The sequence below is a fragment of the Mya arenaria genome, chromosome 4 (assembly GCF_026914265.1).
Source record: "Mya arenaria isolate MELC-2E11 chromosome 4, ASM2691426v1".
Taxonomy (NCBI): Eukaryota; Metazoa; Mollusca; class Bivalvia; order Myida; family Myidae; genus Mya; species Mya arenaria.
The window spans coordinates 59,210,253-59,231,180 of NC_069125.1; the positions used below are offsets into that span (position 1 = coordinate 59,210,253).

Genomic DNA, 20,928 nt, shown 5'->3' on the forward strand with positions numbered 1-20,928 from the left:
ATATGTCGATAGCAGAAGAGTAGTGTAAAGTTCTGTATTCATTTTAAAATGATACTTTTCTTTATAATTCACTTATTGTATCCTCACATGGAGTTGGTAAAATTACCATGAAACTGGAATACGCGGGGTGACTATCGTGGAATATGTTACATAGACGATTAGTCTGAGCTCTTAATTATGTATTCAAGAAAGAACTATAAGCACAACATTTTGTTATAGATACAAGAAAAAGTACTGTCGAACATGAACAATTGTGTTATTCATCCATTATAATAGTAGCAGAAATACAGCCGGAGGTTATAGAATCCGTCATCGGCGTACGGGTGCAGACCGCCGGGGTCGCTGGCGTCGTCGACGTCATCCTCATCCCACTGCACGAACACTTCCGTGACACCCATACCGTACACGGTCTGACAGGCGGTCGAAATGCGCACCAGAATGAAGGGCTGATCCGTGGGTAGACTGATCGCCGTTGATGTCAGACCGTCGTTCCTGGGTATCGAACAAATAGCGTTGTTTTATCAAGGAATTTATTGAATGAAGTGATTAAGCGAAAAAAAAAAATTAAGGTGTTAAACATAAAATCATTAAACTGTTGTTTGGTTTTATTTCTACGAAAGTGTCTATTGTAAAGTAAACAGGTGTACCAAGTCTATTAGGGTTTCGGCCGACTCAGCTTCCGCACGACAATAGGGTACTATTACCAGGGCTATATGACAATTCATCAAGGTTTTCCTCCCGATACAGACAAAGATACAATGCTGTTGTTGATGTGTATAATGCAAGCTAACCTGCAGCAAAAGTAAATCCTGGTGTCGCTGTCGTATACGCCATCCGGCAGAGTTCCGCCTCGTGCATTTTTGTTGCCGTTGTCTTCGTTGTTCCACTGTATGAAACCGCTTTGGAAACCTTACGGAAGTAACACGTCATTAAAACTGTGTTAATGTTTTGCTGATTGATAACTTTTAAAATTCTATGTGCATAGTTTGCTTAATACCATAAGATTCAGAGGCCAAACTAAAATATCAATGCTCACCAGAAGGACAGGAGCCTCCGTACATCAGTATGCAGTAGGAACCCTTCGGCCAGCTCGTGTCGCAGCTCGTGAAAGAGGGGATGTTCTTTATACAGAAATGAGTTTCAATATCGTCGATTTCAAAATACCCTGCAATAATGTGAAATAATAATAGTGATTTTAGTTCAATGCAGAAGCAAGCTACTACAACTAAAACGATACGAAAACTGGACGTTTCTACTAAAATACACTCAACAAACTTCAACAGTTTAGGAGTTAAAATCTATGAAATTTAACAATGATTATATTTACCTTTTAAGTAGTTTTTAATTCCATCAGTGAAGTAGTTATCAGGATCGGTGTCTTCCGTGTCAAATCTGCGCCAACCTGACAGCCATAAGTCGCCCGGGCAACCATTAGAAGTCATCATCAATCCGTACATGCCGCTGGGCCATGTAACAGGAATTTGCAAAGTATGATCTGCAGGAAAGACAGTAATAATGTGTTATTTAAACAGTTTCAGTAACAGTTGTGGAGTTCATACATTATTAGGAAGTGTGTTTTTGCCAATACTGAATCGCTATTTGACGGCTTATAAATATACAATGTATTTTAAGCGAGACACCAATTTCCGAGAAATTAGTATTTGAGCATACTATAGGCCGCAAGGCATACTAGGTGTCGAGAATACTAGAAGGTACCGGACTTACAAGAAAGTTCCGGGCACACCTAAGGTTGTCGAGCGAACTATAAGGCACCGGGCATACTAGAGAGTTCCGGGCATACTAGAGAGTGTCGGGACTAGAAGGCATCGGGCATAGGAGATATAGCCGGGCATACTAGAAGGCACCGTAAATAGTAGAGAATGAAGGCGATATGCATACTAGAAGGCACCGGGCATACTAAAGAGTGGCGATCGTCCTAGAGACAACGGGCACAGTATAGAGCACCGGGCATACTAGAGAGTGCCGGGCATTCTAAAAGACACAGGGCATGATAGAGAGTACCGGGCATACTAGATGGCACCGGGCATACTAGAAAGAGCCGGGCATAGTAGAGATTGCCGGGCATACTAGGTTGCTAGTCATACTAAAGGTAACTGGCGTACTTGAGAGATACGGACATATTAGTTGGCGCCGGTCATACAAGAGAAAGTAGGTCACATTGAAGGGGGCCGGGCATACTAGACGGAACCCGACGTACCAGAGTGTGTTGGACAAACTAGTGGAGCCTGGCGGCCGATCAAACTAGAGGGACCCGGGCGGACTTAAAGGGCTACGAACATACAAGAGGGTGCCGGGTATACAATAGGTTGCCGGTCACATTTAAGGGGGTGGGCATACTAGAAGGCACCGGGAAAACTAGAGATAGTCGGACATATTAGTTGGCGTCGGTCATGCAAGAGGTTGCCGGTAACACTAGAAGGGGACGGGCATACTAAGGGGCACCGAACTTACTTGTTAGTGTCGGACATATTATTGGGTGCCTGGCAAACATGATGTTGCCGTTCACACTAGAAGGGGCCGGGCGTACAAGAAGGCATCGGAGAAACTCGTGGGTGTCAAGAATAGAAGAGGGCGCAGGGCATACAAGAGGTTGCCGGTCACCCTAGAGGGGGCCGATGCACCGGACATACTGCAGGGTGTCGGGCATAAAAGGGGACGCACGGCATACTAATTGGCGCAGGGTAAACAAGAGTGTGCCGAGCATACAAGAGGGAACCCGGCATACTAGTGAGATCTCGGCATTCTATGGAGCCTCTGGTATTTTTCAGGCCGTAGGGTATACTAGAATGCAACGGGCATACTTGAGGGCGCCGGACAGTCCAGATGACGTCGGGCATAGACTTTAAATCATAGACTGTAAATTTTATAGGTAATGGAGACCTCATAAATATACATGTTTTCATATCATTCAATTTGCAGATTACCATATTTTAATTGCACTGTCTGATTTACAAAGCGCTTACACGACAGATTTCTAGGAAACAACTCAATGATCATTTTGAATAGAGTGTTTTCATGATGGGAAGAATTAGCGTGAGAAAGACGTCACTTCTTTTAGTTCTAAATTATATCTTCGCGTCTCCGATTTACATTTTTGGTTGAAAAAATCGACAAAGACCATTGGTGACATATATCAGCATAAAAGTAATGATACATTACTCGTCTGGTTTCCATTCGTGTCAGACGGTTCACAGCTGTACCGTTTTGATGACGTGGCCCCGTCTGGTACACACACCGTGTCGTCTGGGCACGAGTGGCGCCTACACTTTCCTAGAAACATCTGTATCGAATACATGTCTTTATAAATAGGGTCGGGTATAGAAAATATGATACGTCGGGAAAACGGAAAAAATATACGCATATAGGTTAATAATATGGAACATTAGATGATAAAAATAAAAATGTTTTGTATTATCTCTTATGGAAATCAAAGCAGATAAAACACACATATTATTAGAAAAAGTCGGAAGAACAATTCATAACGTCTGCCCAATAATATGAAAGAAGGAAAGTTGGCTGCGCATTCACAGCGGACACATCTATTTATATTGTAGGTCATAGATCACTATATACATTTTATAAGTCATCTTTCGTGAAATGACCGATTTACTTGTGAAATATCACTGATTTCTAGTGTTTCACGACCCCCGAAACCATAAATGGGATGAAAGTTCAACTTGTGCACTAGAAATTAAACAACATTAAAAATGTTTTGTTTCTTATAAGTAAAAATATATTGACTGAACGCTACCACTAGATGGAAAGAGGTAAATGGTTTGATAGGTATAACAATGCGTTGAAACACTGTCATGTGTTCATAAAATAAATCAGAAACACATGTAACACGGAGTAGTCGCTTCCGAATTGGTGTAATTTGCCAAGTTTCGTGTCAGTAGTGCAGGTAAATTTGAAACGACTTTCCCGATAAGTGAAAATTTGATCTGTTTCAATTATGGTTTGTTCCTCTTGGATCAACATTATTGTAAAGAAAAAAGCAAATAGTTAAGTGTATTTGGTTTATGTGTGCTCATGTTGATTGAATGACTTATAAGTTTTTGTTGATCTATGGGTCCCATGTTTTCCTCCCTCCGTAATTAAGGAAATAAACTGTTTTATAAAAAGGGACAATAGTAAAGAAGCAGAACGCATACGCAATACTGACACCAGTTCAACTGCGTTAACAGAAAGTAGACAAAAACCACGTTGAATTTGTTTGAACATGCATACTAACCTTCATTGGTTCAAAGTAAATGTATGAAAACCATTCTATTGTACCGTATTCACATTAGTAGTGCGCATATATCGTCATTAGCTGCAACAGAATATAGTGGCATCCCTCTAAGACCCTGTTTACACATACGCACTTACGTATGAACACCTCTCTTTCACACATACACGTACCTCCATTGCTTCAAGCTCTTTCCGAGAAAAATAGGAGCAACCCTCTATCTGTCTAAAACAGGGACTTGATCTAACGTCTTGGTCTTCTTTATTAAGTTCACATATTTTATTCCCTTTGTCAAAATTGAGAGACTTGCACTTGCTCTGTTTAAGGCATTCCATCCCACATACTTGAATATCGGACGTTTTAAACGTATGGAAAACCAGGCCTTGGAGGCAGAAGCCGTTATGCTCAATAAGCGGGTCAGGAAATACGAGTCTTTGCCATCCATCGATTTGCAGAACCAATTTCAGACAGAAGAGTAACTGTATGACATTTGCAACTGTCACGTGATTGGATCCTTGTGGCGTCATTGCCGTTCTCTGTGTAAAGCCACGGTAATTTTATTCGTTGATCTATCGACCTTTAGTTTGTCAAAAAAAAGGAAACAGAATAAAATTCTTCCTAAATCATCTATTTCATTAAACAATTAAAACAACAGAGCTGACATATGCACAATTAACCTTGATCGTGTTTCCATGCACAATTATAACTATACAAGACCAAAACACCAAAATACAACAAGACTACCGTTCCTAATGTCACCGTATCCTACAGCCTTAATCCCACGAGAGGAGCTAAACACCAGCGCGCCAAAGTAGTCAGAGTGTGTATACCACGTGAAAAATTACGTCATAAATGCTACATCGGAATTCACTATTTTGCTTCGAACGAAGACTTAAAACAAAGATAACTTTATTTTTCTTCACGATTATAAATGAAACAAGGGGCAAAATATTGCCTCCCAACAAAGCATTTTTGACACAATGAACACTGGAAGAATGGGGGTTGTTTTATTCGAAACGCCAGATGTGGAATTAAAGAGTTGAAGTATTTTGGAATAGTACAGTTATATACTAAGAAAGATCCGAGATAGCAGATCGTGAAAACAGTGTCTGAAGAGGTTTAACAGTTTACTTATAAATAATAATATATAAAGTCTATTACAAGATTTTGAAGTTAATTCGCGGTATAAATTTAGCACTATCATTTTTATTGAAATGTTATTTTTGTGTCTAGTACATTATTAAACCCTAGAGCATAAACTGTATCAAATGTTATAAACACCAAACTCCACATCTTAATACACGAAGCCTTCAACTCCGAAGTGTGAATACTTTCTTGCAACATATATCTGCATTTGAGTACAATTAAAACGTGCTCAGAAAAAGCACACGATTAAAGCAAAAAATGGTTTGCGAAATAATTTGGGATTTTGTTGTATGTTTATGTATTCTTTCAAGTTCAAGAAAATCCCATTTGTTTATGAATTTACAATAAAATGTCGATTTCATTACAACCGCCACACTAATGTCTATCCAGATTACTTGTTAACCATTGCAACACATCATTACACAGATAGCAACACCACAAGCAACAACACCAGTCACTTTGCTTTGTCTTCGATTATTAGCCAGCTTTCACATGTAGTTAACATGAAGTTGACATGTTAAGATTTTAAAATATGTCTTTGCGACATTATATGTTAATTAATTAAATTATGTTCAAATTAACTTTAATGGCTAAACATATACGTAGATACAGTTGCGTCGGGATTTTTGTGCATTATCAAACACGCAATCTTATTTTTAAACTTTTAAGAACATTTATAGTGTACACTTCATATTTTTCCAGACAGACTGAGCTGAAATTAATAGAAATAAATGAACATTTAACATGGTCATGTTTTCTGCAAGTCGTTCGTTACCGGCGATTTCTCCCTGAGATTGGTTTATTGTCATATAGTTTATGAACACAGAGTTAACTTAGTTTTTACTATTGAAATAATAATGTACACTTAGCAAAATGGTGTGCTTCTACTAATGGTTTGTTTTATGACCCTGGTAAAATATGCACAAGAACCATTTAAGAAGTGGATATATCAATTAAAAAGAAAGAGATAACTATTGCTGAATTCCACAGGCATTCATGACCATTAGTCAGAGTGGCAACAAACGGAATTGTAAATCAACATAAAGCCTTTTTTCGTGCATGTTCAAAATAAGATATTTTGTAAGGAAATATTTTTACCCATTCTTCCTGAATCTTTAAGGTATATTTCTATAACATTTATACAATTTTATTGTTCTCGTCCTCACAGTGACGGCCGGCATTAGGATAACTATTTGAAAAAAACCTTTGTAGATTGCCTTTAGCTGATGCCACTTGACATACAGCTGATGCAACTTGACCTAAAGCAGATACCGAAACCACCTGAGATAGACCTGATGCCATTTTACCTGTAGCTGATGCCAATTGACCTATAGCTGATGCCCCTTGATCTATAGTTGATGTCACTTGACCTATAACTGATGCTACTTGACATAAAGCTGATGACACTTGACCTATAACTGATGTGACTTGACCTAAAGCTGATGACACTTGACCTATAACTGATGCTGCTTGACCTAAAGCTGATGACACTTGACCTATAACTGATGTGACTTGACCTAAAGCTGATGACACTTGACCCATAACTGATGTGACTTGACCTAAAGCTGATGACACTTGACCTATAACTGATGCTACTTGACATAAAGCTGATGACACTTGACCTATAACTGATGTGACTTGACCTAAAGCTGATGACACTTGACCTATAACTGATGTGACTTGACCTAAAGCTGATGACACTTGACCTATAACTGATGTGACTTGACCTATAGCTGCTGCCGATGCCACTTGGCTTAGAATTGATAACACTTGACATAAAGCTGTTGCCAATGGACCTACAACTGATGTCACTTAAACTATAGCTGATGCCACTGGACCTATAGCTTCCTGGTTTTACGTTTTCTTATTTCATAAAATCCTATGTAAGTTTAAACTTAGGACAATCATTTACAACGCTTAATGCATTGAACACCTTTCGGAATGCGCATTATACATAAACTTTTTGTTTTGACCTATTGGTATCCCAATTGCTTGTTTTTGAAAGACAATAACAGTTGACATCAGTTATTGTACGTACATCCCCGATACCAAGCATATGCTGTACACTTTCAAATACCGGTTAAGAAACTTGGAACTGTACACCAGGTCACATAAGACTTAATATTTCGTTACATGCATTAAAATAATTTGTTTTAAAAACATATTTTACATTTACAAACATTGATTATTTCATTGCCTTTGGTACCGTATTAAAAGTATATTGGTAAGTTTGTTGATCTCCAAAAGTAAATGTACTTTTACCATATGCATGCTAATAAAGACACTCACGCAATTGCTACGATATTTTGGTCAATATCCGGTCTTCAGCCCTAATTCATTTATAGAGAAGCCATAAATATAACCATGGACTAGAATCTTACGTTTTTAATGTGTCATTATATAACTGCCAATATATATGGGAAAGAATGGTCAACGATTGAAATCCTTGTTCCACACATAATGACTTTTTCTCCGAAACACGACCCTGAGAGCGACTCGCACCGTCTCTTATGACACATAAAAATTACACACTGTGTTAAGTATTCGCCACATAAGCATTCTCCATCGGGTCTTTGTACTTCATTGTTGCTTCCTGTGAGGACCACTCCTTTACCACGAGTACCACGAACAAACAATTGACATACAGTATAAAACCGAAAAAAAAAATAAAGATTTCCAAACAGTCATTTTTATTCATTAATTTTTAAGGTGGCATCAAACTGGCGGAAAACTGCTTTTTACCCGTCTATGTTTACGCTTACAGTTTGATTGCGCTTACATGTATTGTACAATTTCTTGCCAAGTAATTAAATCGCAAAATAAGTGACCCGATCGCCCAAATTAGAACACTTTAACGATGAAACTTTTGGCGCGTTTATTTTCACAATATTCTCGAAAGTACATCGTGATCCGTGAATAAAAATAAGACGTGGACATTTTACAGGGGACATACACATCAGATAGATATATCAATTTCGTAAAATTTTCGCGTGAAAACCTTAAGCGCCAAGGGAAAACCTGGTGAGCCTTTAACAAGTAAGTTAAGTAAAAATGACGTAACAAACATTGCACATTTAAACAGCGAAAATGTAAACAGATATATATAATGATAACAAAATTATTATTATTAAAGTGAGTGCTAACTACTATCCTCATCTAATATTTACGGCTAATGTATTCCTTTATTTGATGGAAAACACGTTTAAAGACAATTGGGAAAACTACATGAAGAATATTGAAATTTAGTTTTACGGAAAAGTATCTTAATGCAGCGATATGCCTTTCAGATAGTTGGCATCGTAATTACCGGCGTATATTTCTGTGTATTTTTATCAACTCTATGCATAAGAGCCATTCGAATTGTGAAAAGAGCGAAAAAAGTAACAATATATATTATATTTCAAACAAAGAATCATAGCACCGCCCCCCTCCTTTGTGAAAAAGTGTACTTTTAGGCAAGAAAATTGGACCGAATATAATGTACGTGAAGTTAGTGGCTAAGCGGCCTAGCGGCGTGAAGTTAGCGGCCTAGCGGCCTAGCGGCGTGAAGTTAGCGGCCTAGCGGCGTGAATGTAGCGGCATGGCGGCCTAGCGGCGTGAAGTTGGCGGCCTACCGGCCTGGCTGCCTAATTATTTTTTTTTATTTCCAAGCAATTGTTAATGCGTTTTTTAAAAACAATGATAAATCAAAGTTTTCTATTCATATAGTTACAAAGCGGCCTTAAATTGTTATCTATTCAGAATATTTTTCTTTCCCTTTTATACTAAAACAATTTTAAATTAACTGTTTTATGCACAAATTATCACTCTGAAGCGTTTTTCAACCTTTTTTAAAAAAAGTCGATCAAGCACTTCAGCGACCTAGCGGCGTGAAATTAGCGGCCTAGCGTCCTAGCGGCCTTAATTGAATCCTATTTCAAAGCATGTATACATGCATTTTCTTCTAAAACAATGACATATTAACTGTTTGAATGCACAAATTAACACATTGAAGCTATTAGCGATAATCAACTTTTTTTTTCAAAAACGTCGATTAAGCAGTCAGCTATTTTAAAGCATTAAACATGCCTGATCTTCTAAAACAATGATATATTTAGTGTTTTTATGCACAAATTATCACTCTGAAGCGTTTTTTTTTTCAAAACAGTCGATCGAGCACTTCAGCGGCCTAGCGACCTAGCGGCGTGAAGTTAGCGGCCTGGCGGCCTAGCGGCCTAAAATGGTTTCCTATTTCAAACCATGTATACATGCATTTTCTTCTAAAACAATGACATATTAACTGTTTTTATGCACAAATTACCACTTTGAAGCTATTAGCGATTATCAACAGGTTTCTTTTCAAAAGCGTCGATAAAGCAGTCAGCTATTTCAAAGCATTAAACATGCCTGTTCTTCTAAAACAATGATATATTTACTGTTTTATGCACAAATTATCACTCTGAAGCGATTAAAAAAAAACAATTAACAATTGCTGCCAGGCCGCTAACTTCACGCCGCTAGGCCGCTAACTTCACGCCGCTAGGCCGCTAGGCTGCTAACTTTACGCCGCTAGACCGCTAGGCCGCTAACTTCACGTACATCCGAAATGTATGCCATATTTTCGGTCGTAAAACGAGATTGGACGTTTTCTCATAATGTGACATCAGACATATTTAAAAGTTTGGAAATGATAACCAATACATAATAAAACATCACTTGGGCTTTAAATATTGTTCAGATGTGGTTTGCTTCTAAATATACGGTTTGTATAAAGTATCTTTATTGTACAGCTCACAATGGCGGGACTTTGAAGTTATAGGTAAAGTATTCGAGGTTTCGAATGAATGATCCGTCCTTTGTCCTTTTCCATAAATACACAATAGGAAACGTATCAAGGAATAAGATTACACCAAAATAACCGCATACATATATGAATGTACACGCGACAATAAATTTTGGCAGGTCGGTTTGCTTTCCAATTATATCATTGTGTCCTTCGCCAAATTTGTAGAAGTTGTGTATTTCGATCGTTCATTTCATCGCAAAATCTTGCAGAAGATGAGTATTTTGATCACTCTGTCCATCGAAGATGAGGTCTTGCAGAAGAGGAGTTATACTATCATTCTGTGTATCGCCAAGTCTTGCAGAAGAGGAGATATTCGATCATTCTTTCATCGCCAAGTCTTGCAAAGAGGAGTATTTCGATCGTTTTTTATAGCTAAATCTGCAGAAGATAAGTTTTTTCGATCATTCTTTTCATCGCCATGTCTGCAGAAGATTAGAATTTCGATCGTTCTTTTCATCTTCAAGTCTGCGGAAGATTAATATTTCGATCGTTCTTTTCGTAGCCAAGTCTGCAGAAGATTAGTATTTCGATCGTTCTTTTCATCGCCAAGTCTGCAGAAGATTAGTATTTCAATCGTTCTTTTCATCGCCAGGTCTGCAGAAGATTAGTATTTCGATCGTTCTTTTCATCGCCAAGTCTGCAGGAGATTAGTATTTCAATCGTTCTTTTCATCGCCAGGTCTGCAGAAGATTAGTATTTCGATCGTTCTTTTCATCGCCAGGTCTGCAGAAGATTAGTATTTCAATCGTTCTTTTCATTTCAAGGTCTAGAGGAAACGAATATTTCGATCGTTCTGTTTATCGCCAAGTCTGCAGGAGATGAATATTTCGATCGTTATTCTCATCGTCATGTCTGCAGGAGATTAGTATTTTGATTATTATTTTGCATTGGCTCAAACAGTAGGTCATACGTCAAATATTAGGAAAAAAACTTGCTTAATTTCTAGATGCATTGCATTTAACCTCACTGTCAAACAACTTAGACAGATTGCTTGGGTTTATTGAAATATATTTAAAGTCGAGTGTGTGTTCTTTTAGATTAGATTAAAATATAGATCCCTTATTCAAATTTTAAGAACACTTGTCAACGCACTGATGTCGACATATTATACATAATACTCGTGCAACCAGGTCAGAATATTGTTTTAAGGAATATGAATTCAAATATGGCTAAAAAAATTAGTCAACATGTACAAGGTTTGTACCCTTAATATCTTATTAAGAGTTATGATCCCTTAGAGGCCCACAAAGTTATCCTTTTCATTCAAGATAAACTTTCAGTTTAAAAACCTACCATCCAATTACAAAGTAATGTGATTGTATGCCATAGTACTGTTTCGATATTCTGGACCTAAGTGAAAATATATCAGAAAGGACAGTTTAATCAACATTTTTGTAAACTGCAATTACATTATAGGGTTTTATAGCATAGTTGGTATATAAGTTATTAATAAACTCTATTTAATACATATACTAAATACTAAATATACTAAATTCATTTCAAATGAACATCCTGAAAATCCATTTTAAATATGGTACGATATAATTTAGCATTCATTATAATAATTCAAAATGTTCATGTGAACATCTAGTATCTATTTATCGTTTTCTCAAACGGAATAGTTGGAATATATGTTTAATAAAATGTTTGACCCTACGACAGATACAATAATAACATGTAAATTAAAACTTTTTTAGTGTTATATGGTCGTGCTTTTGTAATACGTATGCGGCAATTGAACTTACGATGAACACAAAGTCAAAGGGAGAAATCTGCAGTTCCTACAAATTTAAGAAGTAAAGACTAAGATCCCTCAACAACAAAGGTCTAGAAAAGGTGTATTAAAGCGAATCTAAGTGTAAGATTTTCATTGCGGATTGTAATCGTTAACACTTAAGAAGCCAAAATGTCCATTATTCGCATCAAGAAGTTGGTCGTTAGGTCAACTTTTATAAGTCTTCTTACCTCCCTAGAGGTCGTATGTTTTTAATGTTCATGAATCATGATAGAAAAAAGAAGGTTAATATACTTAAAGCCACATTTCCTACTACATTTGCATTCACCTTGGTTGCAATTAATGCTCCATTAAAATCTTAATTAACTATTAATGAGATTTAATGTTTGCAAAACCTAGACGTTCCTCTTATTGCATGTCTTATCGTTAACTCAGTTTCATTCAACCTGGTATATGTATGTACCCACTTTAAATAAACTGGATTGTATTGTTTATTTAATCGATATTTATATTCCGTTAAATAACTTTATTCAGGTTGTGACTCAGCTGACAGATATAAGACCTTCATATCCCTCTTGTTTATTGGAATAAATATCCACAACATTTGCACTTAGTTTGATACTACTGTTTGCAAATAAGCTTAGCTGAACGTTAAACACAGATCGACCGCAATTCTATTTTGCACGAAAGATACGGCCAAACTGGTACAGCAACAAAAAAAGCTTCGAACTGTCAGTTTCAACAATTAAAAGAGATTGAAACCGCGCCATTCCCGTCAGCGTCATACAATGCTACGAATTGATTGGCCGTTTAAAGTTAAACTAATTCAAACTGTACATGTATGACACGCCTTTCCCGGAGTGTGTGTGATCCAGCTTCTCCAGTATTCCCACGTGGTACTTTTACGTCATTCATTGACCGTCTGTAGATGTTTCACTTGACTTGAAAGTCATGACCAACTAAGCTTTTAAAACATGAAATATTGAAACGAAAGTTCATTTGCAAACTCGTGTTGTATTTTTTGGACTGAACGAAATAACAACCATTTTGAAATGAATTATATCGATTCTTACAATATACCAATATTAATGTATACTTAATAAATATAAGCGTCGGAATAATGATAAAAACATTGTGAAAACTAACAGTTTTATCATATGAAGGAATTTCTACATTGTTGGCTCGGTGAACAGAAAAACAATACCAAAAAAATCCATCTACTATAGAAAAGTATATAATGATAAGACATACAATAGAAAAAAGAAATTGCAATGACAAAGGACAACATGAGATAACACTGTTGTAAAATATGGTAAAACTGAATCATAACCTGCACAAACAAATATTTCCTTCGTGTTTGTTTTAAACTTTCAGAGAGCTATTGTGTTGTCTCTTTACTGATATCTACCGCTATTTGTCCATTACACGGTTACACAATGATACATTTGTGACTTTAACTATCAAAAGCTATTGGAAGGTCGACAAAAAAGAGTCCTTGTTTTTTGACTTCTTCTTAAAGCTACACTCTCACAGGTTGAAGGTTTGACTTCTTTTTTCAACTTTTTTTTTATTTTTTGTCTTCGAACGAGCCAATTTTTGCGAAAATTCATGGAAAACAGTGATATTAGACTGTTGACAAAAAAATAGATCGCAGATTTTTATATTTATGCATTTTTCTTAAACTATTAGTAACGGTTTAAGCCATAAAACATTGATTTTCGAACGGAAATCTGCAAATCTGCGATCTGATCTTTTGTCAGCAATCTTTTATCATTGGTTTGCAGATATTTACGAAAAAATTTGCTCTTTCCAAGATAAAAAATAAAAAAGTTGTAAAAACGGTAAATCTGTGAGAGTGCAGCTTTAATGCTCTATGATATGAAAACTATTTTAATCGACTATTTATAGTTTTATTTGCTAATTTGTAATTCACATTCAGCAAAGTTCTAATACGAATCACGCTGACTCGTTAAGACTATTACAAAACTCAACAGAAATGACGTTTAAGTAATAGTAAGATTACATTAATTAAAAGCTTAATGATTAATAGTGCGCGGAGTGAGCGTAGTGCGCGGTGAGCGTAGTGCGCGGAGTGAGCGTAGCGTTAAGGTCTTACACAATCTGTTGTAACTCATACTTACTGTTCTGTTCTAAGGGAAGAAGTTCTTTGTTATCAAGGCAAGTTTCTTCCAAGTAAAATGAAAAGAAACTTTGAATGTCCTTTTTATACATCTCGCTACAAGACGATTTATTACCAGGTATGTTTTATTTCAGAGTGCTTGATTTGAAGGTTTTTATCAATTCTTTAAAGGGTGTTGTTTGTAACGTGAGATTACTGTGACTGACCTACAGTATTGTTTGGGTTTAGTTTGAGTGGAAAGTGAAAAATATCACTTGAAATACAATGTCTTCTCAGATGTATCACCCCATTTATGACTTGATTTAATTCTACTCTAGTTTGACCCCGCCTGTATTCATCCGTTTCTCTCGGTTATAGTCGGATAGACAAAGTGATAACTTTTTCTATTTCTGTTGTTGTTGGAACACGTACTCGAAATCTCTATGGGTTTAAAGATCATTGCATATCATCAAATATTTACTCGGTTAGGTATATCTGAACTTGTTTATTAACCACCACTGTATATATTTCCCCAAGACAATTAATTACAGCTTCACGCGTCAATGATCGTTTGGCATCTAGTAAAGCGGATTACATATTGTATTTGTAAAATCTCAAAACAAATAAGATCTTGAAATCACATCGAAAAATAGACGTATTTGCTCCATTATTTGGTCTTTTCTGCTATAAGACATGACACTGATGTTGAAGATATTGAGGTTTAGAAAACAAATTCCAATGCCTCATAAGTTGATATTACTTAGTTAGAGACGCATAATGCCATAATACTACAAACGAAAACAACATGGAATATCGTATTCAATAAATGGTTAAATGAAAACAAGAAATTACTGAAAGCGTTGGGGGAGTGAGTGGGTCACGTGTTCTTAACTACATACCGGGGCACTCTGTAACACCCTATTTTAATTGCAATGAGCTAACAGGAGTCCAAAATTCATTACAATTCCATAGTTGTTGTTTTGAACGTGTCGTGGGGGTGACGATGCAGTTAAGGTTCTATTGTTCAGACGGATAACACATTAAGGTAATTTTAGAGCACAGCATATCAATGAAAAACCACCTGTTAAAATTATCAGGATTCATACATGTACAAGATGGACAATAGTAAATATTCGTTTCTTACACATTTTCAAAAACACTAATTACACGAGTCATCAGTTACTACATGTACTACAAAAACATATGTAATCTAGATGTGACTTGAAATTCCATTTTTAACTCCTGTCCCATTTGGAGCTCAAACACAGTGTATGTCCCGGTTGGAACAAATTAGGGACAACAATAATGCTGCTAATGGGCCCGAGCAGACATATCAACTAAACAACAGGATATTGGCGGAGGTAACCTCGCAACTTTTAAAACCTCGACACGCTAGATCGGATTACAAACAGTGGCATCTCATCATAATGTCCATTTGTTCTTAAACATTTCAGATAAAAAGTAATCAGATCGTTCAGTGCATCGACAAGTCCCTCCTGTACGGTGTCATACACACACGGGCTCCATCGCATCTCCGACTATTTCTGTGTTAGAAAAACATACAATATTAACGGCTATCATTTTAGCCGCAGACAATTCAAAAATGTTAATTACAATAATTTTAAATAGCCTGTGTCAATGTTATTTACCGTCGTGAGGGTTGAACTTGAGTTTGATGCCTCCGTCGGCTCTACAGACACCACAGTATCCACCACACCACGCAGATATTCGACGGCCGTCTGCACTCCGCGAGAAAGTGATCATTGAGGGATACCACCCAAATAATCTCCACTCTAGCTGGAAACAACGACAAAATTAAAGATAATTTTTGAACTACATTTAGCTTGCTGGCTGAAGTTAAGTAAGTCAACTATGTAATAAGGGCTGGTAATTAACAAAAGTGGGTACCGGTTTGTTTACAGCAGCGTTTACTGGTGGTACAAGAAAAAAGGAACGACATGACTTCGAGACAGTGTACATGCAATCAAACATAAATGATTAAACTAGTCTAAAAGGTCCAATTACCTCGGGGTCTACGACCAACCCCGTCCCTGTAGTGTCAATACTGAAGTAGCCGGACGTGTCGTTCTGGGTGCGACACGACCTTCCCCTCCCGTATCGGACTTGGAACTGATGTTCGACGATGTCTATCTCCGCGAATGTTCTGTCTATTGATTGTAATTGCATGATCTGAAATGATAGTATCTAGTTTATCATATTGTTATTGCCTCAACTTTTGTTTTGTGTAAATGACTAAGCATTACGTCTTTTTACGTTCATATAGAAATGCTATAATGACCAAGGCCGACAATCGTGAGGAAGTTAAATTATACCAATTTACCAGTAGCAAGGATCGTCGCAGAAATGATAACTCATGACGATACTTACATCTAAATTTATCCGAACTTTCTTGAAACTCCCGTTGATTTCGGGTATACTTTCACGAGATGCTCCACCATACACAACATAGTTTGTGCTCGGGTCCACTGTAATGATTTCAAATATAGAGATATAATCATGGTACGTGTTTTTATTAATATATTTTTGCAAAAGTGCTTTCTTTCACTGACCACAAATTATCTTGTTTATTGATATCATAATATTTTAAACTTTACTAGATCTATAAAAAAAATCACTTTTAGTGAAAAGCAATGCTCTCACCGGTTATAAACTCGGACGGTGTGAGGGTCATATTGTGGCAATAAACCCGCACCCTGGCGTCTCCTAGCGCAGCAAGCCTCATCCAATAATGACCGTCACCATATCCGGGATTGCACTCTTTCAGGGCTGCACAGCTACCTGGTCGGACATAATGATCATCATGCATACAGAGAAAATGTACTGTTTTTAAGTTACCTGCAGCAGTTATCAACCAAACTATTTTCAGGTAATAATAACAGAATCATATCTGGAATGTATATCGTTATGGAAATGTACATAACATTTATAATTTTTAACAAATGCGACACTAGTTTTTATAATTAAGAAAAGTGGTGTGTATACTTTCTAGACACACAGGCTTTTCACTCCAGGCCCCATTCTGACATGTGACTATGGGGTTGCCGACGAGAAATCCAGCTTTACATGTGACACGCGCTGTAGAACCTTCATCAGCCATGTTGCCCGCCACCGACGCATTGTCGAGAGTGAAACGAGGACACTCTGATCCAGAGGGAATATGCAAAACATAAACACTGTCGTTAATTAGTAATATTTTCAAAAAAAAAACGTTTTCTTATATAAATACTAGGGATGGCAACGAGTACCCGAGTACTCGATCGAACGTCCGAGTACTCGAGTACCAAATCACTACTCGAGTACTCGGAAAAATCTATAAAAATCACGAAATACACGATTTACAGACGAAGTAACAGATCTGTTTAGTTGCCGAGAGGACAATTTACGGTCTTACCCCCGCTAAGTATACAATTGACCCTAATAAATTAGTTGAGAGTTGCAAACTGTCAGCAAAGGGCCCCTATTTCCAATTAGCCCTAATGTCAATTAGCGAAGTTTTGATAGCGGAACTTTCAACTACACAATTCTGTTATTTACCGATTAGAGTCCTTTCAACAAACAATGGAAGCTAACGAGCGAACGAGTAGCGACCATTGATTTCTTAATGGGCAATGATTATCATAATTGATTGGTTGATATCTTAAATGAAGAATTATGAATATTAATGAGGTAAACAACACTAATACAGTACGAAGTATTTCGTTCTTTATTCTTATTATTCTTATGTATGCTATTAATTTTCGCCCAGAAGGGCGCCGACTATATTTGATATTACTTTAGAAAATATTCCAACTTAGGGACGAGTTCATAAATTGCAGAACATTGCTTTCAATAGTTTCCACGTTGCATGATACAATATGAAGCTGAGTATGTTTTATAAAACTTTACACTTTAACTGATAATGAAACCTTAAATTATAATAGCCCAGCTTATCATTTTGAAAATTTTGATTTTAAATACTAACTCAATCATAATAACAACTCGGCCATCTCCGAGATATATACAGGCCGAGGTGTTCCGATTGAGTCCAAATAGATGAAGGTTACACGGTACTATTAGAATATCCTTTATGTTTGTAAACCTCCTACGCAGTAATTTCCCTTGGTGACAGCAAAAATGTCGAGTTTTGAAAAATTAACATTGAGCTTAATTGTTTGTTTTGAAAATGTCATTCGAAAGAATGAACTCCAGGTATTTCCCTCTTAATTTATAGTATTTTTTATCCCCGTTCTATATACTCACATGAGTGAAATGTGTTACAAAACAAAACAAAATATAAAGCAAGGAATTCACATAACATGCAGGTACAAAAAAGGTGAATTTCATGTTATTGAAATCTATGTATTATACCAATGATTCTATTTCTTCCGAAGAAACGCATGTATATTTTTGTTACAATCTAGTTTTAACCGGAGGATTAGCTTGGAAAAAACAACAACAGAATATCTATAATTCCGGGCTTAATTTATTGTAACAATAGTATTAACCATAAATAATGTCATTCGAGCATATGTACACCCAACATAAAAAAATATAATAATATTGAAATAATAACCATTTTTGGTGTTCATTATAAATCTCGACTATCTAGACGCTCGAATAAAATCCGGGTTAAACTTTCAAGCTATATTGTAGCTAATGTGAAGTGCATACTTATATGTAAAATCATTAAAGTGAAATGAAAAAGACAAAATTAAAAGCATGAAACAGCATTTGTTATCCTTTTGTTTAATTTTCTGTAAAAGTAAATAATGAAAGTCTAATTTAACGATGACAATGACCAATTATACGACCAACGCACAATATACGCCATGAACGGTACATGTATACACGATCTTGTCTGTCCAAAAAACAAAATCATTTTTTTCGAGTACCCGAGTTCTCGATCGAAAGATTGTCCGAGTACTCGATTACCAATTTTACTACTCGTTGCCATCCCTAATAAATACGGATGTACACGGAAATAAAAAAAAAACATACAGCTAAAATATAGACCGTGATATACTAGATAAAAGGTCACCCATAGATTAACGTACTATGTTCTATGCACTTATATATAATGTTCTTATATGAAAACAGGATCATCCATGAAATCTTAACAATTAGGGAGTTCGTACCTGCACGACATACTGAAGAGCCCAGATCGCATATGGCTTTGGGGTCGTGGGGACACAGTTGGGTGCAAGCCACCGCTTCCTGAATATTATGAGCAATTAATGGTCGTTATGATACACTAAAACCTATTGGTCTAATACATGGTACTTCCGTGTTAGGATTCGCGGGATTGACCTTTTAACGTATTTACAAAATAAAACGTCATTTCCATGAACATGTGAAAATACTATGAAGTTGAATTTGAGAAGAGTCCGAGGAAGAACCTTGTCATTTCCGGTATGACCTAAGTGGCGGTACGGACAGGTGTATTGATGAATTTACTGTTTAGAAATTAATAAAGCATTTCAAGGTATTGAAGCATTTAGTGATAACGGCTTTAACTCCGTCCAAATCTTTGGTTGAATGTCAATTCAAGTGCAACATTATGTATTAACAGTATGTCTAGACTTGACACATCAAAGAAACTCGCTGCCGGCATCAGCAATTCGGTGTATATTCTACGTATAATGAGGAACAAACTATTGAAGAGGAAAGCTCATTAACCTGCAAAACGTCCATACATGTATTATTTGGATCGCATTGGTTACCCTTTGACAGGCTAATTGAAGCATAGCTACAAATTACGCACATGAGTTTGACGGAGTTATAAACGAAACTCTTTTGAAGTGTTGAAATCGACTATCCGAAGCTTCAACTGACCGTCTTCGGAGAAAAATGGTATTGCAATCTTGTTTTGTTACATTTGCTGCTTTTTGCAATCAAAAGCAAAAGTGTTTTCAAACCTTGGGTGTTGTCATCTTAAATCCAATAGAATCCTTCCTAGAATAATTTAGCATTGTTACAGGAAATGAAATGAAAATGAAACAATTATTCGTGAAATGAAAGTATTATTTACTACTGTTCTAAAATCATACACTCAATAAAGTTAAATGCACTCCAATAATGCCATTTTGCACCACAGAGGAGGCAATATCGTACCGTTCAATCTCGCAACAACTCGAATGTGCTTCAAAGTTAGGTCTGTTAGGTATGCAAGCTGTTAGGCCATCGACCTTGTAAAATTTAGTGGGATTTTGACAAATATATAAACGCGTATTGACGATGGGTTATTTGGAATCTGAGACTGTCTATTGTTTGAAAACCGTGAAACCTAAAAAAATACAAACTGTTATGCATCCAAACGAATGAATTGGCAGTGAGGATGTTATCGTGTATTCGTCCAAAATAACATATGAATGTTGCTTTGAAAGTAAGTTGTGCTATAGTCCGTTTGCAATGGAAATTGTAAATAAGAATTAGAAACAAAACATGATTCGCTATTCTCAATTCGATAATTCTAATTATGACATTAATATATGTACGAATAAATTTGTCAATCATATAACTAAAAGCATTAGAATCATTCTAATAGACATATCGTGTAATTGCAATATTACACGTAATAAGGTTCATTCTGGTAATATAAAGAGGCATGCATCGAAACCATGGGTTGATGATAATTGTAAGGTTATAAAAATATCATGAAAGTAACAATAAATATCAAAGGGTTAATTCGACTCAAAACATAGATGAGTTAAAGGTTGTAATCAAAGAAAGGGTTAAGGGTTATTATAATAACGTTGATAAAATAAATGATGAAAAAAACATGTTCTAAAGATTATTGGCCCTTAAATAAATATGCTGATGGAAAAAAGATATACTTCATATTATATATCATTGCA

The 20,928-nt window shown here is 36.3% G+C and overlaps 2 protein-coding genes across 2 annotated transcripts; both read right to left on the reverse strand.

Moving 5' to 3' along the window:
- Nucleotides 1-260: 260 nt before the first annotated feature.
- On the reverse strand, nucleotides 261-3,316 carry LOC128230944 (uncharacterized). Its single transcript, XM_052943373.1, has 5 exons — nucleotides 3,181-3,316; nucleotides 1,328-1,495; nucleotides 1,037-1,165; nucleotides 792-909; nucleotides 261-492 (listed from the first exon to the last, which is right to left on the reverse strand). Exons 1-5 carry the CDS (start codon nucleotides 3,314-3,316, stop codon nucleotides 261-263), a joined length of 783 nt encoding a protein of 260 aa, XP_052799333.1.
- Nucleotides 3,317-15,300: 11,984 nt separating this feature from the next.
- LOC128230452 (uncharacterized) lies at nucleotides 15,301-16,561 on the reverse strand. The gene is made up of 4 exons (XM_052942721.1): nucleotides 16,463-16,561; nucleotides 16,100-16,264; nucleotides 15,724-15,871; nucleotides 15,301-15,618 (listed from the first exon to the last, which is right to left on the reverse strand). The coding sequence occupies exons 2-4, from the start codon at nucleotides 16,259-16,261 to the stop codon at nucleotides 15,581-15,583; spliced, it is 348 nt and encodes a 115-aa protein (XP_052798681.1). The 5' UTR covers nucleotides 16,262-16,264; nucleotides 16,463-16,561; the 3' UTR covers nucleotides 15,301-15,580.
- Between the last annotated feature and the right edge of the window lie 4,367 nt (nucleotides 16,562-20,928).

What these genes read in the sequence shown, in the direction of transcription:
- LOC128230944 (XM_052943373.1), bottom strand. Translation starts at nt 3,316, where the DNA reads ATGTATTCGATACAGATGTTTCTAGGAAAGTGTAGGCGCCACTCGTGC. An exon ending in AATTAAAAACTACTTAAAAG is followed by an intron (nt 1,166 to 1,327) that starts GTAAATATAATC and finishes ACATTATTGCAG; the next exon opens with GGTATTTTGAAATCGACGAT. An exon ending in CGGAGGCTCCTGTCCTTCTG is followed by an intron (nt 910 to 1,036) that starts GTGAGCATTGAT and finishes TACTTCCGTAAG; the next exon opens with GTTTCCAAAGCGGTTTCATA.
- LOC128230452 (XM_052942721.1), bottom strand. Translation starts at nt 16,261, where the DNA reads ATGCAATTACAATCAATAGACAGAACATTCGCGGAGATAGACATCGTC. An exon ending in GGTTGGTCGTAGACCCCGAG is followed by an intron (nt 15,872 to 16,099) that starts GTAATTGGACCT and finishes CGTTGTTTCCAG; the next exon opens with CTAGAGTGGAGATTATTTGG. An exon ending in CAAGTTCAACCCTCACGACG is followed by an intron (nt 15,619 to 15,723) that starts GTAAATAACATT and finishes TTTCTAACACAG; the next exon opens with AAATAGTCGGAGATGCGATG.